Source organism: Podarcis erhardii (assembly GCF_964252035.2).
Source record: "Podarcis erhardii genome assembly, chromosome: 7".
Classification (NCBI taxonomy): Eukaryota; Metazoa; Chordata; class Lepidosauria; order Squamata; family Lacertidae; genus Podarcis; species Podarcis erhardii.
Genome location: NC_138511.1, coordinates 67,233,021 through 67,254,810, shown reverse-complemented (window position 1 = coordinate 67,254,810; position 21,790 = coordinate 67,233,021). Strand labels below are relative to the sequence as shown.

Sequence of the window (21,790 nt, the reverse complement as noted above, 5' to 3'; positions counted from 1 at the left end):
TAGCAGGCTGTACTTCCATCCAAGCCAATAGAAGTGGCAAGATGGCATGCTTTTCTTGCTTCTCCACTAACACTATGAAAAAGAAAGTGTACCTAGTTCTAATTTATAAGCATATGCCAGGGAATGACTGGGTAGTTTCTTCCCCACTCCCTACAAAATTAAATCTGTACCCAGGAATATGATCAGTAGAAGTTTTATATTTTTAAAATGAACTATGAGATGCTCCCCCGTCATCGTGGCCGGACTCCTGTGCCTATTTATAGGCAGGAATTCAACAGCTGCACCATTTCCTATGATGAGGGTGAAGGGAAGCTGCACCTGTCGAATTTCAGCCTGTCCCGCAGCTGCTAAAAGGACAAAAAAAAATTGTGCGTAGCAGCCACCATTTAGAGCTCCAATATGAAAGTTTATAAGGCTGACGCCAGACGCAAAGAGGGTCCAGCGGCTGCCACACTTCAGCCTCAAGATCATGTGGTTAACTGGAGAAGGACCATAGAGACGATGAAAAGAGCAAGCTCGAAGTCCCTCCGTCCTGACCACCAGAGGGTGGCGCTGGCTAAGCAATATCTCTAGAATCGCAGGAAGGATCATAGAGGCTAGACCATACAACCCAAATTCCGTTCGCCCTGAGAGTGGGTCGCTCTATCCATCGGCACGTCTATGTTTGGCACGTGACTCTAACAGTGCCTAGCCTTTTTCATCTCTGTACTCTATGATTGGCATCGTCGGGAAAGGAGCCTGGCGTGACGCCATTACCTTGCGCCGCTGACACGGTCATACGCCGGCTCCGTCTCACGTGATGCGCTTCCGGTGTTCAAGATGGCGGTGCCCACCACTGACAAACCTTCCCTCCAGCCTGGCGTCCGATATTGCCTTATCAGTTGCGTTCCGGCCCAGCTTCGCTCCACCGATCTCCGTTTCTACTTCAGCCAGTTCATCGAGGCCGGTGGCTTCCTCTGCTTCCATTACCGCCATCGCCCTGAACGTATAGAGGGTCCGAGCGCTCCTTCCCGGCCAGGCCCGACCTGCTGCTGCCTGGTGGCGGTGAAGCCCGGCTGGTCCCGCCGCTTGGTCCGTATGTACTCGGGAAAGCGCTGGATCGACGCGCAGGGAGAGACGTTGCCCGGCCGGTGCCTTATACGAAGGGTTCGGGTTTCCTTTGACAAAGGTACTGAGAGGCAAGAAGGAGAGGTGCTGGGAGTGGTCACTGTATTTACCTTTGATACATTCGAGCTTTGAATAAAAGCATTATGGATGGCACTTACTGCATTTTAAAGCATTTTGGGCCCATTGATTTCATTTTCTCCCCTGTTTACAAGTCAATGAGATGGTGTCTTTATGTATCTAACAAATTTGCCTTTAGCCCACTAGAGTTTATGGCCACGTTAGAACTGTTAGGCTTGTAAATAGAATAAGACTTTTCATGTGTGTTTGCTGTAGTAGATGGACTCTGCTGTCATTCTGGGAAACACTTTGTTCCTTTTGGCTAGGGAGAGTAGAATGAGGCTGAAGCAAAGATACGTAAGTGGTATACTGATGTAATACAAGGATTACTGCTAAGTGATTTTTCTTGCCCCTTGTGTTTATAATTTTTACAGATGCTGAAACGCTCTCCTATAAGACTAAAAAGGAGCTCCGCACATCCTCAAATGAAACTTTCACTGAGGATGATTTAAAACGGCTTCCTGAACTAAACCCACCATCTTTCATGCCCTGTGGGAATGTGGGAACTCCTTTGAGTGTCTTTTTAGATCTCATTAAAGCCTGCAGGATGCCTTCTCGTGCTATCAAGAAGCTGCGGTTGCAGTTTCCCAGAACTGGCTCTTCTCGCAGGTATGGAAATGTACCATTTTCATATGAAGAAACCGAGACTATTGTAGAAGAGGAACGAGTTTACACAGCTTCAGGAGAGGAGATAACAGAAGGGGGAGACCTATCAAGAGTGAGCACAGCCAATCAAGGCAATGGCATGGCAGAGAGATACTTGAATGATCTCGAGAGTGAAGCAGAAGCTCAGTTGGATGATGTAAGTAGATTTTTTCCCTAATTACACTATGTCATGTTATGTGCTTATAGATATTTTAGAGATGTAATTATATTATTTTGTAAGGAAGAAGGAAATGTGCTAATTCTTATTCATCCTTACAAGTTGGGAAATATGTCATTTTATGAATCTGAAAACTAATATGACCCACACAAATGAGCCTATGGACTGCATTTTAAATCACGGTTTTCCCATTCTTCAGGGTAGCAGCTACCCATAATGATAATGTTAGGTAGAAAAGTTGTGCTGGAATTCTTGTACTCTAGGTGAAAAATTTATTTTACTCATTAAAACCTCAGAATCCCCAGATCTTCTGGGAGAATCAAAACTGTTAATTCTGACATTTTGTAATGTCCCCCTTATTCATTCTGCCAAGCTTGCTTTTATTCTAACTGTATAGTTCCATTAGCCCATCACACTGCAGGCTAGGTGCTTAACTGGAAAATATTTTGTAACCAAACTGAGGCTATGGCAAGCGGGTGGGGGTTGACTGGTTTAATATGAATATTAGTCCATAGCCAAGGGTGACTGCTTTGCACTAAAAGAACCTATGGTCTCTTAAGATGCAAATTGTATATACACATGCATGGTAGAGAAAAGAGTGACGGGAGGAAACTATGGTAAAAGAATGCAAGTAAGATACTAACAATAGAGATGAGAAGACCAACAGATGCTGTTACTACCCAGCCTGGTTCCAGTCCCTTAAAAACTTTTTACTGCCTGTTAAAGATCTCTCCACATTTTGGATCCATTGGCTGGGTGCATAATGATAACTTTATGGCATTCATTAAACCATAAAAAAGGTTTAAAAACAGTAAAAACAGTGCCCATTACAATGAAGGGTCTTGGCAGAACTATAGTGAGTCCATAATCATACATACAATAAGCTTCTAAAAACCAGTCTATTACGTTTCTGTGCTCCTAATTTCTCTTTCTCCAGAAGTTCAAGATGAGTTCTGTCTGAGCAGGCCCTTAGCAGTGAGCTTATTACAACCAGGCCCAGGGAAACTGAGGAAGTGGGCAATGAGGGGAAACTGGCCTAAACCTTTGCTGTATTTGTCCCCACCTCCCCTTCTGCTACAGGATGACGATGACAGATGCGAAGAGTGGGAGCGGCACGAGGCTTTGCATGAGGATGTCACCAGCCAGGAGCGCACAAAGGAACGTTTGTTTGAGGAGGAGATTGAACTGAAGTGGGAGAAGGGGGGCTCTGGGTTGGTCTTCTACACAGATGCACAGTACTGGCAAGAAGAAGAAGAAGGAGGTAACCCTGAACAACACATCCTGGGTTTGATTCTTCCTTGTTGCTGAGAGCTGGGATAGAGTGTGCATCAGTGTAGTCTTTGTGAACTCATGGCCCATCTCCAGATAGACAGTTTGCAAAGCCCCTTAATAAGACATGAAAATGTCTCGGGACTGGTCTGAGACACTTTTGTGCAAAAATATCAAGAACATAGCCATACTGCTTCCTGGCATACTTCTTGTCTTACTCTCTACTGGAGTCTCTCACTTCTTCCCCTGATATCTCTTGCTGTTCTGTTGTTTATCCTCCAATGGTCCAAGTCCACTGATATCTTTCCCTGCTCCCTTTCATTGACCACTGTGTGTTTTTTTACTTGCCTTCCTGGTGCACGAGGCCTCCGCTCTTCCTTTATTCCCCATGTCCTAAAATTGGAGCATGAAAACCCAGATGGCACTGGCAAGAATAAGGTTCTTTTCCCTGTTGTTGTTGCTGCTGCTGCTACAGTAGGCCCTACAAAGAATTATCCAGGGCAGTTCTATCCTCAGTTCAGCATGTTTGTTAAATTGGTAAAGTGGTCCAGAGGACCTAATAGATTAGGTCATGGTGATTATAAGGGGAATCTTCAAAGCTACATTTGGGGTTAATAGTTATGTCTGCAGTAAGCTCTCTGAAGAGAGGGCTTTCTCCCCATCTCTAAATATTGCAGCCTTAGTGAGAGCTTGTTGTCCTGGAATAAATCCCTGTACAAAAGCCAAGAATGGGGAGGAATGATGCTGAGATTTTTAGGATGCTGAACTCTAGATCTATGTTCAGCATGTCCTGCATAGAATTCATCCTGCGGTGTTTGGGTGTGGAAGAGGAGCATGATTGTAATGTGGGAAAGGGGAGGATGATCTTAATGTAACACTCATCTGCAATGAGCCAATACCGCCTGCTTGATGTCTTAACTTTTCTTTTGGCAGATTTTGATGAGCAGACAGCGGACGACTGGGACGTGGACATGAGCATCTACTATGATAAAGGTACTTGAGCTAAGGGCTGTTGATCTGTGATGCAAGGAATGGACACAGCCCTAAACTAAAACAAAATAAAAAAATTCCTTCCAGTAGCACCTTAAAGACCAACTAAGTTAGTTCTTGGTATGAGCTTTCGTGTGCATGCAGACGAAAGCTCATACCAAGAACTAACTTAGTTGGTCTTTAAGGTGCTACTGGAAGGAATTTTTTAATTTTGTTTTGACTATGGCAGACCAACAAGGCTACCTATCTGTAACTAGCCCTAAACTAGTGTGTCATGCTGTACTTGAGGCTGCTGTTAATGCATTTTGGAAGCTTTAGCTTCTGCAACTACTTGGCTTGCCTTCCTGGCCTACATGGGGCATCACAAACATATTGCACTAGGGCTCCAGCATTTCCACTGGCACCCTTCAGTCTTCCAGACACAATTCAAGGTGCTGGGGCTTGTGTGTGTTTGTGTTAGTCATCCTGCTGTGCTGTGGTCAGATTTCTGAGAACCTGCTCTAGTGTTAGTTATAGTATGACAAATCTTCATAGCTGCTATCCTGCCCCAGTATGTGGGCTTAATAGCCTTCCCCAGTCTGGTGCCTTCCAGAGGTAGGACTACAGCTCCCATCAGCCCTAATCAGTGTGGCCACAGGTTATGGGTGTTGGATATTGTAGTGAAGCAGCATCTGAAGGGTGGCAGCTTGTCTTGCAACATGCTACATACTCCTCTACTCTGGTTGGCACCTTCCTACTCCAACCTCTGAACAGGAACCAGTTCCTTTCTTCACCACCACCCCTTCCAAGCCCTGTTTAGAATTGCCTACCTCATAATTTTGGTTGTTAAAAATGAATGACAACAAATTCGCCCCAAAATGGATTCCCACTTCCTCCCAAGCAAGTGAAACTGTTCCAGATTAGTAAAATCTGCAAAGCTTTTACTTGAACCCAGCATAACAGGTATTAGTCTATTATTTCTCTCATTGTGGTTGCAAAGACTAAAGATGACTGAGAGGGGAAGGACTCTCTTTATGCTATCAATGCCTTTTGTTGTTTAAAACGTTTATATGCCACTTTTCAAGGCAACTAACATAAAATCAGCAGCGCTTAGTATAACAGTAACAGTTCAATCAATCAGTCAATATTTATTTTGGTCATAGACCAGACAGTAACAGAAACAGTTAAAAAATGCGGTGGCTATATTAAGGTGGCAAAGCTGCAATGAAGAATTTGTGGTGGTTGCTCTTATAGTCTCTTTAAAAAGAGATTCTGGACCTATGAACATCTGAAGCTTTTTTACACTCAAGCTCTTTGTCGACCTAAGCCCAGTACTATCTGCTTGACAGGAAGTGGCTCTGCGAGGTCTCTGTTAATACAGTGGTGCCCCGCAAGACGAACACCTCGCAAGACGGAAAACCCGCTAGACGAAAGGGTTTTCCGTTTTGGAGGCGCTTCGCAAAACGAATTTCCCTATGGGCTTGCTTCGCAAGACGAAATGTCTTGCGAGTTCCTGCACGGTTTTTTCCCTCCCCCCCCCTTTTCCTAAGCCGCTAAACCGCTTATCAGCTGATAATAATAATAATAATAATAATAATAATAATAATAATAATAATATATCTTTATTGTCATTGCCCCCCGTCGGGGACAACGAAATTACTTAAGCCGCTTATCAGCTGATCCGCTAAAAGCCGCTAAACCTCTAATAGTGCTAATCCGCTAAGCTGTCAATGGGCTTGCTTCGCAAGACGAAAAAACCGCTATACGAAGAGCCTCACGGAACGGATTAATTTCGTCTTGCGAGGCACCACTGTAGTCCTTTCCCAGACCTTTTGCCTGCTCTCTTTTTAACCAGAGATGAACCTGGGCCTTCTGCATACACTTGTTCTGCCACTGAGCTCAGCTCTTCACGGGGAGACAATAACAGGGTTTCCATTCATTCCAGATGGTGGTGACAAGGATGCTCGGGATTTGGTCCAGATGCGGTTTGAGCAGAGACTCCGGGATGGTTTGGAAGATGGGTCTGTTCTGAATCAACAAATTGGAAACTTTGAAAAATACACCAAGGTAAGAATAAAAAAAGGGAAGAGCATAGAAACATCTGAACTTATTTTGATTTGAAAAATCCCTATCGTAAGAGCCTGGGGATCTGAACTGCATTAGTACTTTTAATACAAAGGATAGGGGGTTATTGTGCTGTATTGGGTATGCTGATAATGGCCTTTTTGGGGGCAGTGCCAATCATTCTCAATCTGGTTCTGGTGCTAAGTGTCCTCAGCAATTGCTCTCTTTGTTCTGGAATTGATAGAAGAATCTCTAAAGTAACATATTTTTTTCCTCCCCAGGGTATCGGCAGGAAAGTGATGGAGAGGCAAGGCTGGACTGAGGGTCTTGGGCTGGGAAGCAGCAACTCAGGGATGACTGAAGCACTAGACAACGAAGGCCAGAATCCCAAATGCAAGAGGGGCTTGGGGTAAGTGAAGAGTGTCCTTTTAAAATACATGCAGTTGAGACATTCAGCCTCCCCACCTATATAAAATAAATAAATATAATAATATTTATTTATGATTACATTTATATCCCACCTTTTGTTGAAGGAGCTCTAGGTGGCATGTATGGGTCTTCCTCTCCCCCTTTTATCCTCACAGCAACCTTGTGAGGTAGGTTAGGGTAAGAGACACTTGTTGTGGGGGATTTGCACCTGGTTGTTTTAAGTCTTGGTTCAAAACTAACCACTACAGTACACTGGCTAAGGGAGAATGACTAGAATTGATGGTAAGAACAGGCAGCCACCTAGGACCCAGGAACTCTGCTCTTTTCTCACCCCTTTCCCCTCCTCAACACAAAACACTGGAATTTTGGGCAAATGTTGCCTCCATGTTTTCCAGTCTGTTTTCACAGCCCTCCCATGAGCCAAACACTTAGATCATAACTCAAGTGAGGAATTCCTTGTCTGCAGCATTTCAGAACGATTGCCTCATGGACATCTTTAATGAAAGCAAGAACATTTCTTCAGACCTGTTGTGTTTTGTTTTTTAACACACCTTTGCTAGTAAGCCTCTTGCTCATCTTGCAGCTGCTCTGAGCAAAGTTTTCATCTTTTAAATTCTGATCATGGATTCCACGAACATATGGTCAAATTAAATTCCCGTTCACTCTGCTGTGTCTCTGAAGACTTTGTTTAAAGCATTTTAATATCACTCTTCAGACAAAAAAGGTTCCCAGGGCAATTTACAGAGGTTGATAGGACAATCCCTGCCCTCAGATGTACCCTGTAAATGACAAAGGGACTGGAAAAGCGACTCAGTGCACTCTTTTTTTAGAGTTCTTGTAATGACCTGCAGCATGTGTTTCTAGGAGAGGAGAAGTCAAAAGTTACTTGTCTTTCAGCAGAGCTAATGTAGAGGCCCTGCAGTCCCATAATCACCCCTCTTCTTTATTTTTATTTTTCATTTCATTTCAATGCTGTACTGCTTTATATTTTTAAGAAAAGAATCTCAAAGCTGTTTAGAACCTACATTAAAACATCAAATAAAACAATCCAGAATAAAACATTAGAGAAGAAAGTCAGATATAAAGTAAACATTCAAAGCAACATAATTAACAGAAAACTAAAATATTATCTTAAAACATTTCACAGTAAAACATTACAAAGGAGGTCAGCTACAGAATGCACATTCAATGCAGCAAAGTTAACAAAAAAACTTTAAACATTTCAAAAGGAAACATTACTAAAGGAAGTCAAATATAAAACACACTTTTAAAATAGCATAATTGGCAAGCAAATAAAATATAAGTATAGAGCAAAACTGTTGCTGTGGCTTTCAATCCTTCTGGTGGTAGTTCATGGCAGGTGATGGCTGTAAAAGCTCAGGCTCGATGATCTGGTTCTGTAGTAAGAGCAAGCCAAGGCAGTCTTTGGCTTTTTCAGCAGCCTCGTAGCTGGAGTCACCCAGGGCCCCGCCCTCCCAGTCCAGGTGAGAAAAGACCTGCATGGCAGGGAGCAGGTCTTACAGCTTCACAGACAAGAATGGCTGCTATAGATGATAACTAAGGGAGGAGCCGCCTGGTGGTCTTCCTGCAAAGCTGATGTAGAGGCTTTGCAGTCCAGTCTCTCTCCCTGTGCCTGATGGAACCTTTCTTTCTTTTATTTCTGTAGGTACCATGGTGAGAAGCTCCAGACTTTCACCAAGCCCAAGAAGCCTCGTGGGGACAACAGCATCCTCATCTCCACCATCTATGATGACCCTTATCCTGTGGATGCAGAAGAGCAACTGCTCCGGCGCCAGCTACCAATCAGTATGAAGCATCGCCAGGGTGTGGCATTTTGCCATGCCATGCATGGTGTTCATCACAATTCCAGTTCCTCATGAAGGGGCTGCTAGCCAGGAATGGCTTTCGGACTGTGTTGCAGCAATGTTTGCTTTTGCAAATAAATTTTTTTTTCATTAACAAAAGTTGCCAAATAAAGGGCAAAATGTTTAGTATTTATTATTTAGGGTTTTTTAAAAATCAATATGGGTGCATCCTGGTGCTTGTAAACTAAATTAAAGGGTTCTTGCTTGTGTTTCTTTTGGGTTGCCACAAGATCTGTGCTGCGTTACATCATGCTTAGCTACCAATGGCCTTTATCAAGAATAATGTCCTCCATGCTCCATTGCTCTAATGCAGAGAACCATTCCTAGCAAGAAATAGGAGAGGAAAACAGTATTTGTAGCGGGGGGGGGGGGGATGAGTATATTGTTGCTGTGGAGAGAAGAGAGAAGTGGGACTCCTGGATGAAGAAATACAGAAATATCCACAGCTTTATCAGTGGTGCGATTTTAACCTTGCTGGACTGGGAGTAATAAAGTAAAGTGGTCTATAATATTTCTTAGAACTTCTTTCAAGGAAGCATACACATTGTTTTGCCATTGTATTGTTTCAACAACCCCATGAGACCTTAGAATCACTCAAAGAATGAGATCCATATTTGAGGAGTAATTTGAGGCCAGGTCTCCCTGCTCCAGGTCTGTGCTGGGTGGTGTTTAGCATCCTAAAGCCACCATGGATAACTTTAATGGGTTTTTATGGTTTATCCTGCCCTTCAAGTTCCTCAAAGTGGCCTGCGTGATGTGTGCTGCTGCTCTCATTTTGACCTTGCCAACAACCCTTTGGACTTCTATGAAGAAAGTCAAGTTCTTCCATACAACAGGTCTCACCACTTTGGAACATGATCTATGGATCAGATGCGTGTCAATTCACCTTCCACTAATCAGTGCATTTCTGTGTTTTTATTGAGTTCAGCCTTGAACCAATTGCTCTGCATTCCAGAGCTCAAGATTCTCTCGCCCCCACACATCTATTATGTTTATCCCACTAACATTTTGCACTTGCTCCTTGTTTGTGTGTGGAGAGGGAACACACAGCTGGTGCTAACTAGTGAATAAAAACATTTATTGGGAAATAAACTTGCAAAGCATAAAAAAAAACCCTGCACTGTAGTATAACAAGACATATGTAAAGCTTCAGAAAACAACAGGCAAGGCTTTTACCTTGCATGATTAAATCAGGACCAATGATTAAAGCTTGCAGACAATAATTCCAATGTTGTTGTAGAAGGCAATGTCTGTATCTTTCACCCGCTGCTTAATTTCTAAAATGAGAAGTGTTGGGTTTCAAATATATCTCAAAAGCCAGCTCATACTGGTCCTCGCCATTTCTGCACATGACTGACCAGGGTGATGGGAAGACATTCAACCCATGCTTAGATGCACTTATTTGCATAGTTTCTGCACAGCTCCAAAGCAAATTTGGAGGTTATGCCCTAGTGAGTGCTGGCAAAAAGTTAACCCTGCCTAAGCCAAGGATGTAGCCATAAATAATGACAGAGTGCCTATTGCAGGGGTCTGCAATGGTGTGCCCCTGGGCACCTATCTTTCCCAGTGGTTTTTCTTCTGGAGGTGTTGCCTGCTTTTTCATTATGTTTCACTAGCTTTGGAGAGAGTAGATATTTTGCCTGTTTAGTGTATCAGGTTCTGAGCATCACAATCCCACCCACTCTCATGTGATGTAAGTATTTGGTGGTGCCCATGAGTGTCTTACATTTCCCAAATATGCCACTGGTCTCAAAAAGGTGTCCTATTGGAATAGTTATTCCCACCGAATGGTCATGGAGAGTGGGGAGAAAGGGGGTTGAATACATTGAAGTGAGGATGACTGGTTACCCAAACAGTGTTTGGAAATGCAACATATTGCCATGGCCATTTGGTTTCATCATTTTCACATTTTCCAGTAAACAAAGGATAGCAACTCCTTCCAAACTTCACGGCTTTTACTACGCGCTCTATAATGGCTGCCATGTCCCACCTCCGTCTTCAGAGAGCACGCCAAAAGCACAAGTCATGTCAACATCTGTCCTCCAAGTGGCGCTCGCCGCTTAGTTAATAAGGATGGAGTCCCATGTTCGAAAAAATACGCGCGGAACCTTCGTTTCCCATTCCTTTTCCCCTCCGGATTGAAATAAGAACGTACAGCGGAGCGACCAAAGCTGCCTGGGCGGCGCCAAGCACTAAAGCGACGCTGCTTGTACCATAGAAGGAAGAAAACTGTAGAGAAGCTCATCCTGTTGCCTGCAGAGGAACCTACCAGGTTTGTTCCTAGTTTTTTCGGAGTAGCCATTGGCAACTGCCCGTAGAAGTCAACGGAGAATCATAGAATAGAACTTTAGAGTTGGAAGGGATCCCGGGGGTCATCTAGTCCGACTGTAATGCAAGAATCATGCCCAAAGCCTAAGCCCCAATTAATCAACCCTGGAACAAAGGAAGCAGTGGAATTGTTTCTAATTTGGGGTTTATGTTGTCTGGAAAATGTTGATTTGAAAAAGGGCCCCCTTTCTCTCTGTCACCCAAATGCAGTGCCTCTTGTATATAGAAACCTCGTGCTCTGTTGACCTCCGTGGACACACATTGCAATTTTAAATGCCACAAGAAAAAGAAATGCAAAAATAATAATAAATAAACCGAAGTGTAGGTGGTAAACCACATTTCCCACACCAAACAAGGCCTGAGTTTGCTGTGTGAGGTGGCACAGAGGCACACTGGTCACTCCATACAATCAGAAGTTTCCCCAATAAATTCAGTTGGCAGCTCTGACAGCCACCCTGGAGAGGTGGGCAGAGGAGACCTGAGTGAACCAGAAGTCAGTTAGACTGTTTTAGTGAGTGGGGTGATTACGGCTATGGCTATCTGGGGGTTGTTGTTTTTTGCCGATGTTCAGACTTTGTGCATCACTCTAACCTTTTTACTATCTCTGTGACATAGAGTCAAGGTATGTTGTTGAAAAAAGTCCGTGTTGCAGTTGCTCGGGAGGTGAGAGACGCATTTGCGCTTGCTCTGAATGCTTCTTAATTCTTCTCTCCTGGCCCCCTCTGTGTCTCTGTTTATTTCTTCCCCAACTTATTTAGGGGCAGCGTAGAAGGGATTGATTGATGGAAAGGAGCCCTCCTATCTTAACAATGCCGTTCCTTTCCAGGCACAGCTCTGAGTTCTTGCCCCTCAACCACATGCACAACCCTGCAAGCCCATCCTAGCCATAAAATGCACGACTTCTGGGCCGAGGCAGTTTATTCAAATTGCACCTCATTTCTCCATTTCCCCACTAAGCCTCTTAGAAGTAGAGGAGCTTCACACACTCCTGCAGAAAACACCAGTATAGGGGAGTACTCTCATTCAGAATAGCACAGTACTAGGGCCAGCTTGAGATATTTTGCTGCCTGAGGCAACAGGACAAGGTGCAGTCTGCCCTCTTCATGTACAGAAGTACATGAAGTACCGACTGGACTGGTAGTTGAATCTTATTTCAGTACTGGCAGGGCCAGCTCTATCATTAGGCAAAATGAGGTGGCTGCCTCAGGCAGCAGATGCTGGAGGGGCAGCATAGGCAGTCTCTCTCTCCCTCCAGCAGCTCCTCCTCCAAAGCTCCCCTGACAATACTGCTCCTTTGGAGGACTTAACAACTGTATGTGTACTGACCGCATGGTCTGTCCTAGTCTCACTAAACTATCCTGCTGCCTCAGGTGTAGTGGAGGAAGTTACTGTGTCAACAGTGTCAGAGTAAGAATCAACTGCTTTGGGGCCCAATTGGATATTTGAATTCAGATATCTGAACATCCCTGGTCTAATACTACAATCCAGGGTAGCCATTGCGGTGCCCTCCACATCTTGCCGAATTACAGCTCCCCTCATCCTTGACCATTGACCATACTGGCTGGGGCTAATGGGAGTAGTAGTCCAACAACATCTGGAGGTCATCACATTAGCTGCCCTTGCTCTCATTACTGTATCAGTCTCTCTGTAAGTCAGTAGTTACCTGATATTACCTTAGAAATATTTTTGTTTCAGTTGTTGGGGTTGTTTTTTTAGAAGTGCCCTTAATTTGTGAATGTAGCAAACATGGTGTCATGGAAGTACTCTCACCAACTGGATCAGTTTTTTCCTTGAGAATATGCTTGATAACAAACCCATGTTTGCTTCCTAAATACTGTGTGAAATGGTCCATATATTCTGACATTTTGCTGTCTTTCTTTAGAAAAAGAACAAAAGTTGCATCATGTCGTACAGCCAGAAGCAGTCCACAGTAGCCTTTGGTCAGGCAGTGATTGGGCCTCCTGGTTCAGGGAAAACAACTTACTGTCTTGGCATGCAGGAATTTCTTTCTGCAATTGGGCGCAAAGTAGCTGTAGTGAACCTGGACCCAGCCAATGAGGGGATTCCTTACCAGTGCGCTGTGGATATCTCAGAACTTATCACCTTGGCCGATGTAATGGAGAACTTGAAACTGGGACCCAACGGTGGCTTGATCTATTGCATGGAGTATCTGGAGGCCAACTTGGACTGGCTGCAAGAGAAACTGGCCCAATTTAAGGGGCATTACTTCTTATTTGACTGCCCGGGACAAGTGGAGCTTTGCACCCATCATAGTTCATTGAGAAACATCTTTGCTCAGCTTGCTAAGTGGAACTTCAGGGTATGGTTGGTGTAGATGAGGGATGGCAGCCCTCCAAGCATTTGTATCTGGCCCTTGGGGCTCTCCCTGCACCGCACCCCCTCACCACCTGTCCTTCAAGCTTCTTTTACAGTTTTTGCTTGGCAGCAATGTGCACTTGAATTCTGATAATGTATTTTGCATGCCTGGAAAGGGAGAGGGTGGGTGAGAGTGTGTTGAAACTAGCCTAATGCACCAAGGTAAAAGTCACACTTGCTGCTCCGTCCACTTTTGCCTCTGGCATGTGACCTCCAGAAGAGAATGTCACTTTCAGGATGAACAAGTTCTCCTGCCCCTGGCACAGAAAAATAAAACAATGTTAGGTGGTAGAATTTTGCATGGAAAATGGGTACTGGAAATGAGAGCATCCTTTGGTGCCAAACTGCAAGCCAGATTTGGCTCCAGTGTGCATATTAGCTCTATGTAGCATAGTAGCCTTTTACAACTCATTTTCATGTGGCAAGCCATTTGAGTGAAATGGTTCAGGCAGTTCAAACTACACAATTGCAACTATTTCTGTGGATTGTATTGACTGGTTAAAATTGCCTGAGCTGGAAGGGGTGGTTTGTCATCTGAATAGCTTGGATGCCTCCATGCAGCTGTGTTTTTGACTGGCTACCATGCTATAAAGATTCATGTATGAATTGGGCTTTAGGATTAAGTGTCCTGGGCTCTTGTATTCCCTATTTCAGTTTGGATGGCCATTTTCACTTTATGAAGATTTTTTTTTTAATTTACCACCCACCATCTCTGGATTTAGCTTCAGCTGGCTTAATTGCATCCAACCTCCTATAGTGTTCAGATTCCAGAGAAGTATCAGAACTAAAGTTGCTGATTCAGATGAAAATGAAAAGGTACAGCTCTCTGATTTTAATGTAATGATGGCACTTGGCTTTAAACCTCTTAATAATCTTACACAGAGACTATATAGGCATTGAATAGGTGGAGGCACAAGATGGAACCTCTATGTCAGGAAAGAGATAACCCATTCTAGCTGCTCTCTGAACACCACTAGGTTCAACAGACCGGTCACCTCATGGAAAACAATAATAAATATCAAATAATGATCTCTGGTTGATTAAGGTGCAGTTGCCTCTTTTTTGCTGCTGTCTAGCTGTAGACTAAAGACCATTATAGGATAACCTCCCCCCCCCCCCTGCTGTTTGGTAAACTCGATGGAGCGTGGTTTACATGGGGAGGGGCTTTGTTTCAGTGTAGAGCACCTCTTTTGCATGCCAATGGTTGCAGGTTCAATCCCTGGCTTCGCTGGTAGGATCATGTTCCTGCAAGATTCGGGGGTGGGGGGTGGGGCTTCAATGCAGCTGGTTTATGGGCTTTTAGAGGGGAAAGAGGGCTGTTTCTTTACTTACTCTGTAAGCAACCCAACTTCCACTACAATGGTTTTCCTAAACAGGTACTACTGTCAGTATGTAATATTACTTATATTTATCAGTTGCATCAGACAATGAGACTTTGGAAGCTTTGGCCCTCCATATGTTGTTGGACTACAAATCCTATCAGCCTTAGCCAGCATGGTCAATAATCAGGGATGTTGAGAGTTGTAGTTCAGCAACTTCTGGAGGACCACATGTACCCCATCCCTGCCCTAAGCGATTACTTGTCTCCCATTAACTTGTCAGGATGTCCCAGACTTGACACAACACTGATTCTCATCCTTCTCTTGTTTCTTCTTTGCACAGCTGGCAGCTGTCCATTTAGTGGATTCTCATTACTGTACGGACCCCGGCAAGTTCATCTCCATTCTCTGCACTTCCCTCTCCACCATGTTGCACGTAGAGCTACCCCACATCAATGTCCTCTCCAAAATGGACCTAATCGAGCAGTATGGGAAACTAGGTGAGAGCCACCAGTAGGAGGTCCTTGAAGGGGAAGACGGATGTAACCTTTTACTATATGACAGTGAGAAGTTGTGGATAATCAGATCCTGTAGCCTGAGAGAGATCATAATTCAGTTAGAGCACCTGCCCTACATGCTTGGTTACTACCTTTCCAGTGAAAAGAAACGGAGACAGCAGGTTCTGGAAAAGACAATTGCCCTCTAACCTAGAGCAAGGGAGGGGAACTTTTTTTCAGCTTGAGAGGCACATACCCTTCTAAGCAAGCGTCCAGGAGCCACATACTAGTGGTGGATGGGCAAGAATCAAAAGCGAGCAGAGTGAAGAACGTCAATTCTATCTTTGCACAATAGGATTGTTTCTACACATACTTCTACCCTATCCTCCATCCAGGCAAGCAAGAAGCATTGTCAGAGTTCAAGGGCCAATTCTAGTCAGGCAAAAACACACAAGGAGAGTGCAAAGCAAGGCTATTGAGTGATGTGGCTTTGGAGAGAATGTGGCCTGGGAGATCCCCAAGGGCTAGATAAGGAGACGTGGAGAACCTCATTTGATCCCCATACCTGACATTCCCCATGCCTGCCCTAGAGAGAAGCTGCCAGTTAGAGAAGACAGCTGTGGGCTAGCCCAGGAGTGCAGGACCTTTGACCCTCCAGATATTGCTGAATTACAACTCCCATCAGTCCTGGCCATTGGCCATGCTTGCTGAGGCTGATGGGAGCTGTAGTTCAGCAGTATCGGGGGGGGGGGCTAAATGTTCCCCCGCTAGATTCTAGTCACTACATTAGAGAAGAGAAACCTGAGACTCTCCAGGTGCTGCTGACTACAGCTCCCATCACCCTTGATCATTGGGCATACAAGCTGGGAGTTGGGAGTCCAGCAATGTCTGCAGGATCCCAGGTTCCCAAGGCAGCTCTTTATATATTTAGGAAGCCACTTTCTTTTGGCATTAACAGGAGACTGGGATCTCCAGTGGGCTTGCCAACTCTTTAATGGCCTTTAATATAGGCATAGCATACCTATTTTAGATTGTAAGCCTATGGGTAGAGAGTGATGTGATTTGGCTTTATCTGCACCTTTTGTTCCTGAATTTGCTAGAGACTTGTCTTTTTTTTTTTCTTTTTTTTTTTTGTCTTGCAGCCTTCAATCTCGATTATTACACAGAGGTTCTTGATTTGTCCTATCTAGTGGATCACCTGGCTACAGATCCTTTCTTCAAGAACTATCAACACTTGAACAAGAAGCTTGTGGAAGTGATTGAAGACTACAGCTTGGTTTCCTTTGTTCCTCTCAATGTCCAGGTAGCCAAACCAAATCAGCAGGAAAGTAATAATTGACATTTGGGGAGCAGGCAGCCGCTCAGTTTAGGTTCTGTTTGGAGTACTTCCTTTTCCTGCTGGAAAATGTAAACGTCTTTCAGGATCTGGATTTTATAGGCTTTTGCATTTCAGATATTGGCTGTAATTTGTTGCTATAGCATTAAATAATAATGTGTTTCATTAAATTACATGAAATAAATGGCTAATATAGTTTAGTGGCTAAGACACTGGACTGGGAAGCCAGGAGTCCTCCAATTCAAATCCTGCCTTTACCATGAGCTCACTTGGTAGATCTAAGCAAGCTTCTGTCTTTCAGACTCAGGATTTTTGTAAAGCAGGAGTGGGAAACCTGTGGCTTTCCAGATGTTGTTGGCCTCTAATTCCCATTAACGTCAGCCAGCATGGCCAATGGACAGGGATGGTGGAAGTTTTTGTTCACCAACATCTAGAGGGACATGGGTTCCCACTTCCACTGTAAAAAGTATTCAGATAATGTTTGTAATTGCCTTCAAATACTGGCCACAATCCTGTGCCCAGTTCCCTGGAAGGAAAGCCCTCTTTCACTCAGTGAAGCTTGCACCTGAGTATCTGATTGTGCTCTAAAGCACTATTTAATAATGCTAAGTATTGCTATATGCTAACTTTAAAATAGGAAGTTTGCTTAAATTATGTTCCAGAAAGTAAAGAAACAGATGATAATTTGGCAATGCATTTGCATATACTAGCCAGATTGGAGAGTGATGCTGAAAGGATCAAAGAGAATTAAAAATATAGAAAGGAGCTGGACTGCTTTTATTTGTCACTAGGAAAGTAAAACCACCACATGTATTAATATGCTATATAAATGAATATGTGTATTTACGCTCAGTTATTCTGAGAAGAAAACATCTGTTAATACGGCATGGAACTAACAGGCAAAAGATTTAAAAATACATATAAGGAAGCACCATGTGACATTGTTTATCTGTGAAAGGCGTGCCTATATTAGAGCAAGAATCATGGAAGTTTAATGGGGAATCCAGCTAAACTGGAAGTGAACCAAAAAAAAAATGCTGAAATGGAAAGGAATATTGAAAGATGATCTTTGGATTGCAGTCTGCCTGTAAGCCACCTCACATGTGCTTCTTTCATCACCTGATGATTGCAGCACCAAGTGGCAATGTGCATGTGTGAATGAGCTACTACAATTCAAAATCCACAGCTAGAACTTCTGTATCTCATCAGACCCAAACCAGATGGAGTCCCAAGTGATGAGAAATCGCAAGTGGTGAGGAATCAAGTGATGGTACATGCTGTGTGTTAACTGGCCCAGTGAGTAGTATCATGGAACATGAAAGACAAATTAATTTCGGCCCCTAACATGTCATTTTCCTAGGATAAGGAGAGCATGCAGCGTGTGATGCAGGCGGTGGACAAAGCCAATGGCTACTGCTTTGGAGACGCAGAGCACAGAAGCCTTCAAGCCCTGATGTCTGCAGCAGTGGGAGCTGATTTCCACTTCACATCGTATCCTTTTTTATTGTGTTCCCCTTCCCTGCTGAAAGGCTGAGTCTTATTTATGCATCCCAAGAAATAATCATCTAAAGGAAAGCTTCATGCCCATAACTATATTGCAGTTTTGAGGGTCAGTTTACACTACCATTGGCACTGGTAGCTGATCAGATGGAAGTTTTACTTACTTATTTTATTCATTTAACAAATTTATAGTCTGCCTCATAGTATAAAGCTGTTGAAGCACTGTACTGTACAAACCTATGAATCAAAACTGTACAGTGTGCATGAATAAGCCTGTTTCTGCAACTCCAGCCCAGTTTCAAAGGTGTGTTGTGATTGTGGAAATAAGCTATATTTGTGACAATATCGATAGCATTTATTTATTTTTATTTTATTGAAGTATTTATAATCAACACTTTTATACAATTTAATCAAGGCAGTATACAGTATGCAAGATTACAATAAAATCAGTGAAAGCAACATCATTTGAAACTTCACTATAACACCAGTAAATACTGGTTGGTGAAAAAGAAAAAAAATCATATTGCAAAGGCCTGTCTAAGCAAAGCAGGACCTGTATTCAGAAGACATCTGAAAAAAGGTATGGATGATTCCTGATGATCCTCTACTGGCAGGGAGTTCCACAGGCAGGTCCTGCCACACTAAAGTCCCAGTCCCTAAGTAGAGGCCAACCAAAACTCAGAGGCATGAGGAACCACTAGAAGTGCCCCATTGAAGGATCTTCATGATTGAAGTAGAGAGTAAGGAATCAGGCAGTCTTTAAGGGCCTTTTGGACCCATTTTTTTTTAGGGCTTTGTGAATTAATACATGTAGAACCAATGTAGGTGATACCAGGCTGATATACAGGAGCACCAAGATACACCACCTGCATCCTGCATGTGAGATTGCCAGCATGGATGCAATCCATAAGCTGTGGTTTATTACTCCATATTCTGCATGTCCGGTCAGATATTAGGCTTTACGAGTAAGTTTCTAACCCTTAGGGCAGTAAGCAGAGCAAAAGCCCAAAGATGACTCTCTCGTATCTTTTGAAAACAATTTCTTATGAGCTGTGGGCAAACTTTTTACCACTCTTTGATTAAAATCTGAGCACCTCTGGGGTCTGGATAAAATTGTTTTGTGGGCTGGACGTAGCCTGAGGGCTGCCGGATAGCCACCTCTGATCGAGACAAATTGCTTCTCCCACTCTTGTTCCGTGGAGCTCAAATTCCTTTTTGTATTGTTTGCTGCTTCCGATACTGTACCTTTTGGATGGAATGTCCTCACATTAATTGCACTGTCAGCTAGCAGTCAAACAGAGATCAGTGCTCCACTCACTCACTCACTCACTCACTCACTCACTCATACATACACATCAGCCACCACTTGCTGTTTATTTCGCCTTAACTCACATACAACCAGCACATTAGCAGTCCAGGAGAAGTATGTGCAGCCGCAGGAGAAAACTGTGGAGCAGGAAACCATGGACGTGTAGCGTGCCTGCTGCAGCTGTAAACAGGCCACTGCAGGTGGACAGCTCCTCCCATCCAAGTTGGCTTCCCATGTGTATTAACCTGAAGCTGAAGAAGCACCCTGCAAGAGATGGACTACCAAGATGCAGCTTGGGCCTTTAGGTTCCTCCCACACAATAACTTTCTTTCTGGTGTATTTGGGAGCCTCTGTGCTTGAGACAAAGGGGGGGGGCCTCCCCACCAAAAAAACCCAGTTAGCAGTGAGCTGCGGTATGGGCAGCTGCGAGGCACAGAAGATGACCGGTGAAATGGCAAAAGTAATAGATGTCTGCTGCCTAAAGGAAGTTTGCACCAAAGATTGTCAGTGTGACCGCTCTGTTGTTGTTTTATTGAGAAGCATGGAATTCTGTTAACTTTGTACAATTGCATAGGAGCTTGACTGTCTTCTCTTCTGCGGCCACCAATGCTCTGCCTCTGTTTGGCATTTCAAAGTGTGGAGATGACAAGCAGTGATGCCAGGCACTAGGGACAGGAGCACCCTCAAAGCCTCCTGACTCCACTTGCTGTGACACCCCCCCCCCCCGGTAAATGTCAGGTTTTGGCCTTGTGCTTCTAGGAGATTTCTTCTGGTGGAGGGACTGCTCAACCAATATACTCTGTTCCATACTTGTGTGTCTATATCCACATCTGGTATTCTTCTTTTCGTATGAGGATTGCTTTCCTGACCCACCCACAATAACTGCATGGAAGAGAAACAATATACAGTGGTACCTTGGGATACATATGCTTCAGGTTACAGACTCTGCTAATCCAAAAATAGTACCTCGGGTTAAGAACTTTGCTTCAGGATGAAAACAGAAATTGTGCTGCGGCGGCGCAGCAGCAAGGGGAGGCCCTATTGGCTAAAGTGGTGCTTCATGTTAAGAACAGTTTCAGGTTAAGAACGGACCTCCAGAACAAATTAAGTACTTAACCTGAGGTACCACTGTACACTTAAGACACCTTTAAATATATCATTATTGCTACTACTACTCCTATTTTGTTCAATTTCTTACTCACCCTTTACCATAAGGTCTCAGGGCTAGTTGCAGCCATGTAAAATTTAATATTAACAGCAGTTAATAACAAGTTGCAGTCACAGAAATAGAGTGGGTCCTGCAAACATTTCTCAAGTGTCAAAGGCCAGGGTAAAGAGGGTATATATTTAGCATTCAATGGAAACTCTATAATGAAGGAGCCAGACACGACTATTTTGGGAGGGAATTCTTTAACCTAGGATCTGCCACAGAATGCTCTCTCTTGAGCCATCACTCCTACCACCAAACATCTGTGTGTGGTAGAATTACCAAGAGGGCTCTGCTGGTATTAATACTCAAAATGGGGTCTGTAGGGAAGCAGGCAGTCTTTTAGATATTTGTGGCCTAAATTGTACAGAAGAAGCTTTCATGAACTAGAGTCCCACTTCATGGGGTGAGGGATGGGAAGAGTGAGTTCAGATGGAAAGGAAATAGAATAAGGCAAAATAAAATCTATGACAGTTATAGTAAATTTTACTAGGTAAAGCTTTAAAGAAAGCAAAAAAAGCACCATGACCACAGCAATAATTGATTATCAAACTTTGCTAAATCACTTAACACCTATAGTGGGAAAGGAAGCCGTTATCACAATCCAAATCACACTGGGCCAGGAAGCTATTTCCAGGATTCAAACTGCAGGTGAAAGAACTGACATTCTTGATGAGCTGTAATGTGGTGGTTGTATGCTGGAGCCTTCCTTTGGAACGGGTGTAGAGAGAATTCTAGCAGGTGCAGCTTATCTCAGTCCTGCAGCACTAATAGGTATTTTGTGGCACCTGTTACGATGCCTGTTCTTCATTTCAAAGTGAGTGAATGGGCATGTGTGGGTTAAGGTGATCCTGCAAGTGAACAATGGCTATGTTCTACCTTCTCTGTTGGAGGCAGTATGCCTGAATACCAGTTGCTGGGAATCACAGGACTCTGGTCCTGCTTGCTGGCTTCCCATGGGCATCCGGTTGGCTACTGTGAGAACAGGATGTTGGACTTTGGCTTCCTCCAGCAAGGATCTTGCAAGAATGCTGCTGCCGGAGAAGCATCTCTTCCACTCAACTTGAGTACAGCTTTTCTGGTGCCACAAGGGGTTGCTGTTGCAAGGAAAAGGTAGGAGGACTGCTGGGTGTGCCTAGGACTGAAACTAGTCTCCAGCACAAAACTTTGTGGACAAAGATGGCCTTAGGCTTGTTCTCATGGTCTGTGTCATTATGAATGGGGATCCCTAACAAAAAGGGGGGAGAAGCAAGCCTGCAGAACTGTCTTGAGTCT

At 43.9% G+C, this 21,790-nt stretch overlaps 2 protein-coding genes across 3 annotated transcripts; both read left to right on the top strand.

Moving 5' to 3' along the window:
• Positions 1–799: 799 nt before the first annotated feature.
• On the top strand, positions 800–8,730 carry GPATCH3 (G-patch domain containing 3; the record flags this gene model as incomplete). The annotated part of the gene is given in 8 exon segments (XM_081868390.1): positions 800–809; positions 812–1,168; positions 1,599–2,026; positions 3,128–3,308; positions 4,250–4,309; positions 6,231–6,352; positions 6,631–6,758; positions 8,445–8,730. Coding segments are annotated over 8 exon segments (1,500 nt in total). The 3' UTR covers positions 8,659–8,730.
• Positions 8,731–10,771: 2,041 nt separating this feature from the next.
• GPN2 (GPN-loop GTPase 2) lies at positions 10,772–20,122 on the top strand. 2 transcript variants are annotated; one of them, XM_081869404.1, is made up of 7 exons: positions 10,901–10,919; positions 11,589–11,634; positions 12,854–13,291; positions 15,010–15,166; positions 16,306–16,466; positions 17,860–17,990; positions 19,402–20,122. In XM_081869404.1, the coding sequence occupies exons 2-7, from the start codon at positions 11,596–11,598 to the stop codon at positions 19,472–19,474; spliced, it is 999 nt and encodes a 332-aa protein (XP_081725530.1). In that variant the 5' UTR covers positions 10,901–10,919; positions 11,589–11,595; the 3' UTR covers positions 19,475–20,122. The 2 variants fall into 2 exon arrangements, with proteins under 2 accessions (XP_081725531.1, XP_081725530.1); XM_081869405.1 differs by lacking the exon at positions 11,589–11,634 and having other exon boundaries at positions 10,772–10,915.
• The last annotated feature ends 1,668 nt before the right edge of the window (positions 20,123–21,790 follow it).

What these genes read in the sequence shown, in the direction of transcription:
- GPN2 (XM_081869404.1), top strand. Translation starts at nt 11,596, where the DNA reads ATGTTGTTGAAAAAAGTCCGTGTTGCAGTTGCTCGGGAG. An exon ending in TTGCTAAGTGGAACTTCAGG is followed by an intron (nt 13,292 to 15,009) that starts GTATGGTTGGTG and finishes TTCTTTGCACAG; the next exon opens with CTGGCAGCTGTCCATTTAGT. An exon ending in CGAGCAGTATGGGAAACTAG is followed by an intron (nt 15,167 to 16,305) that starts GTGAGAGCCACC and finishes TTTGTCTTGCAG; the next exon opens with CCTTCAATCTCGATTATTAC.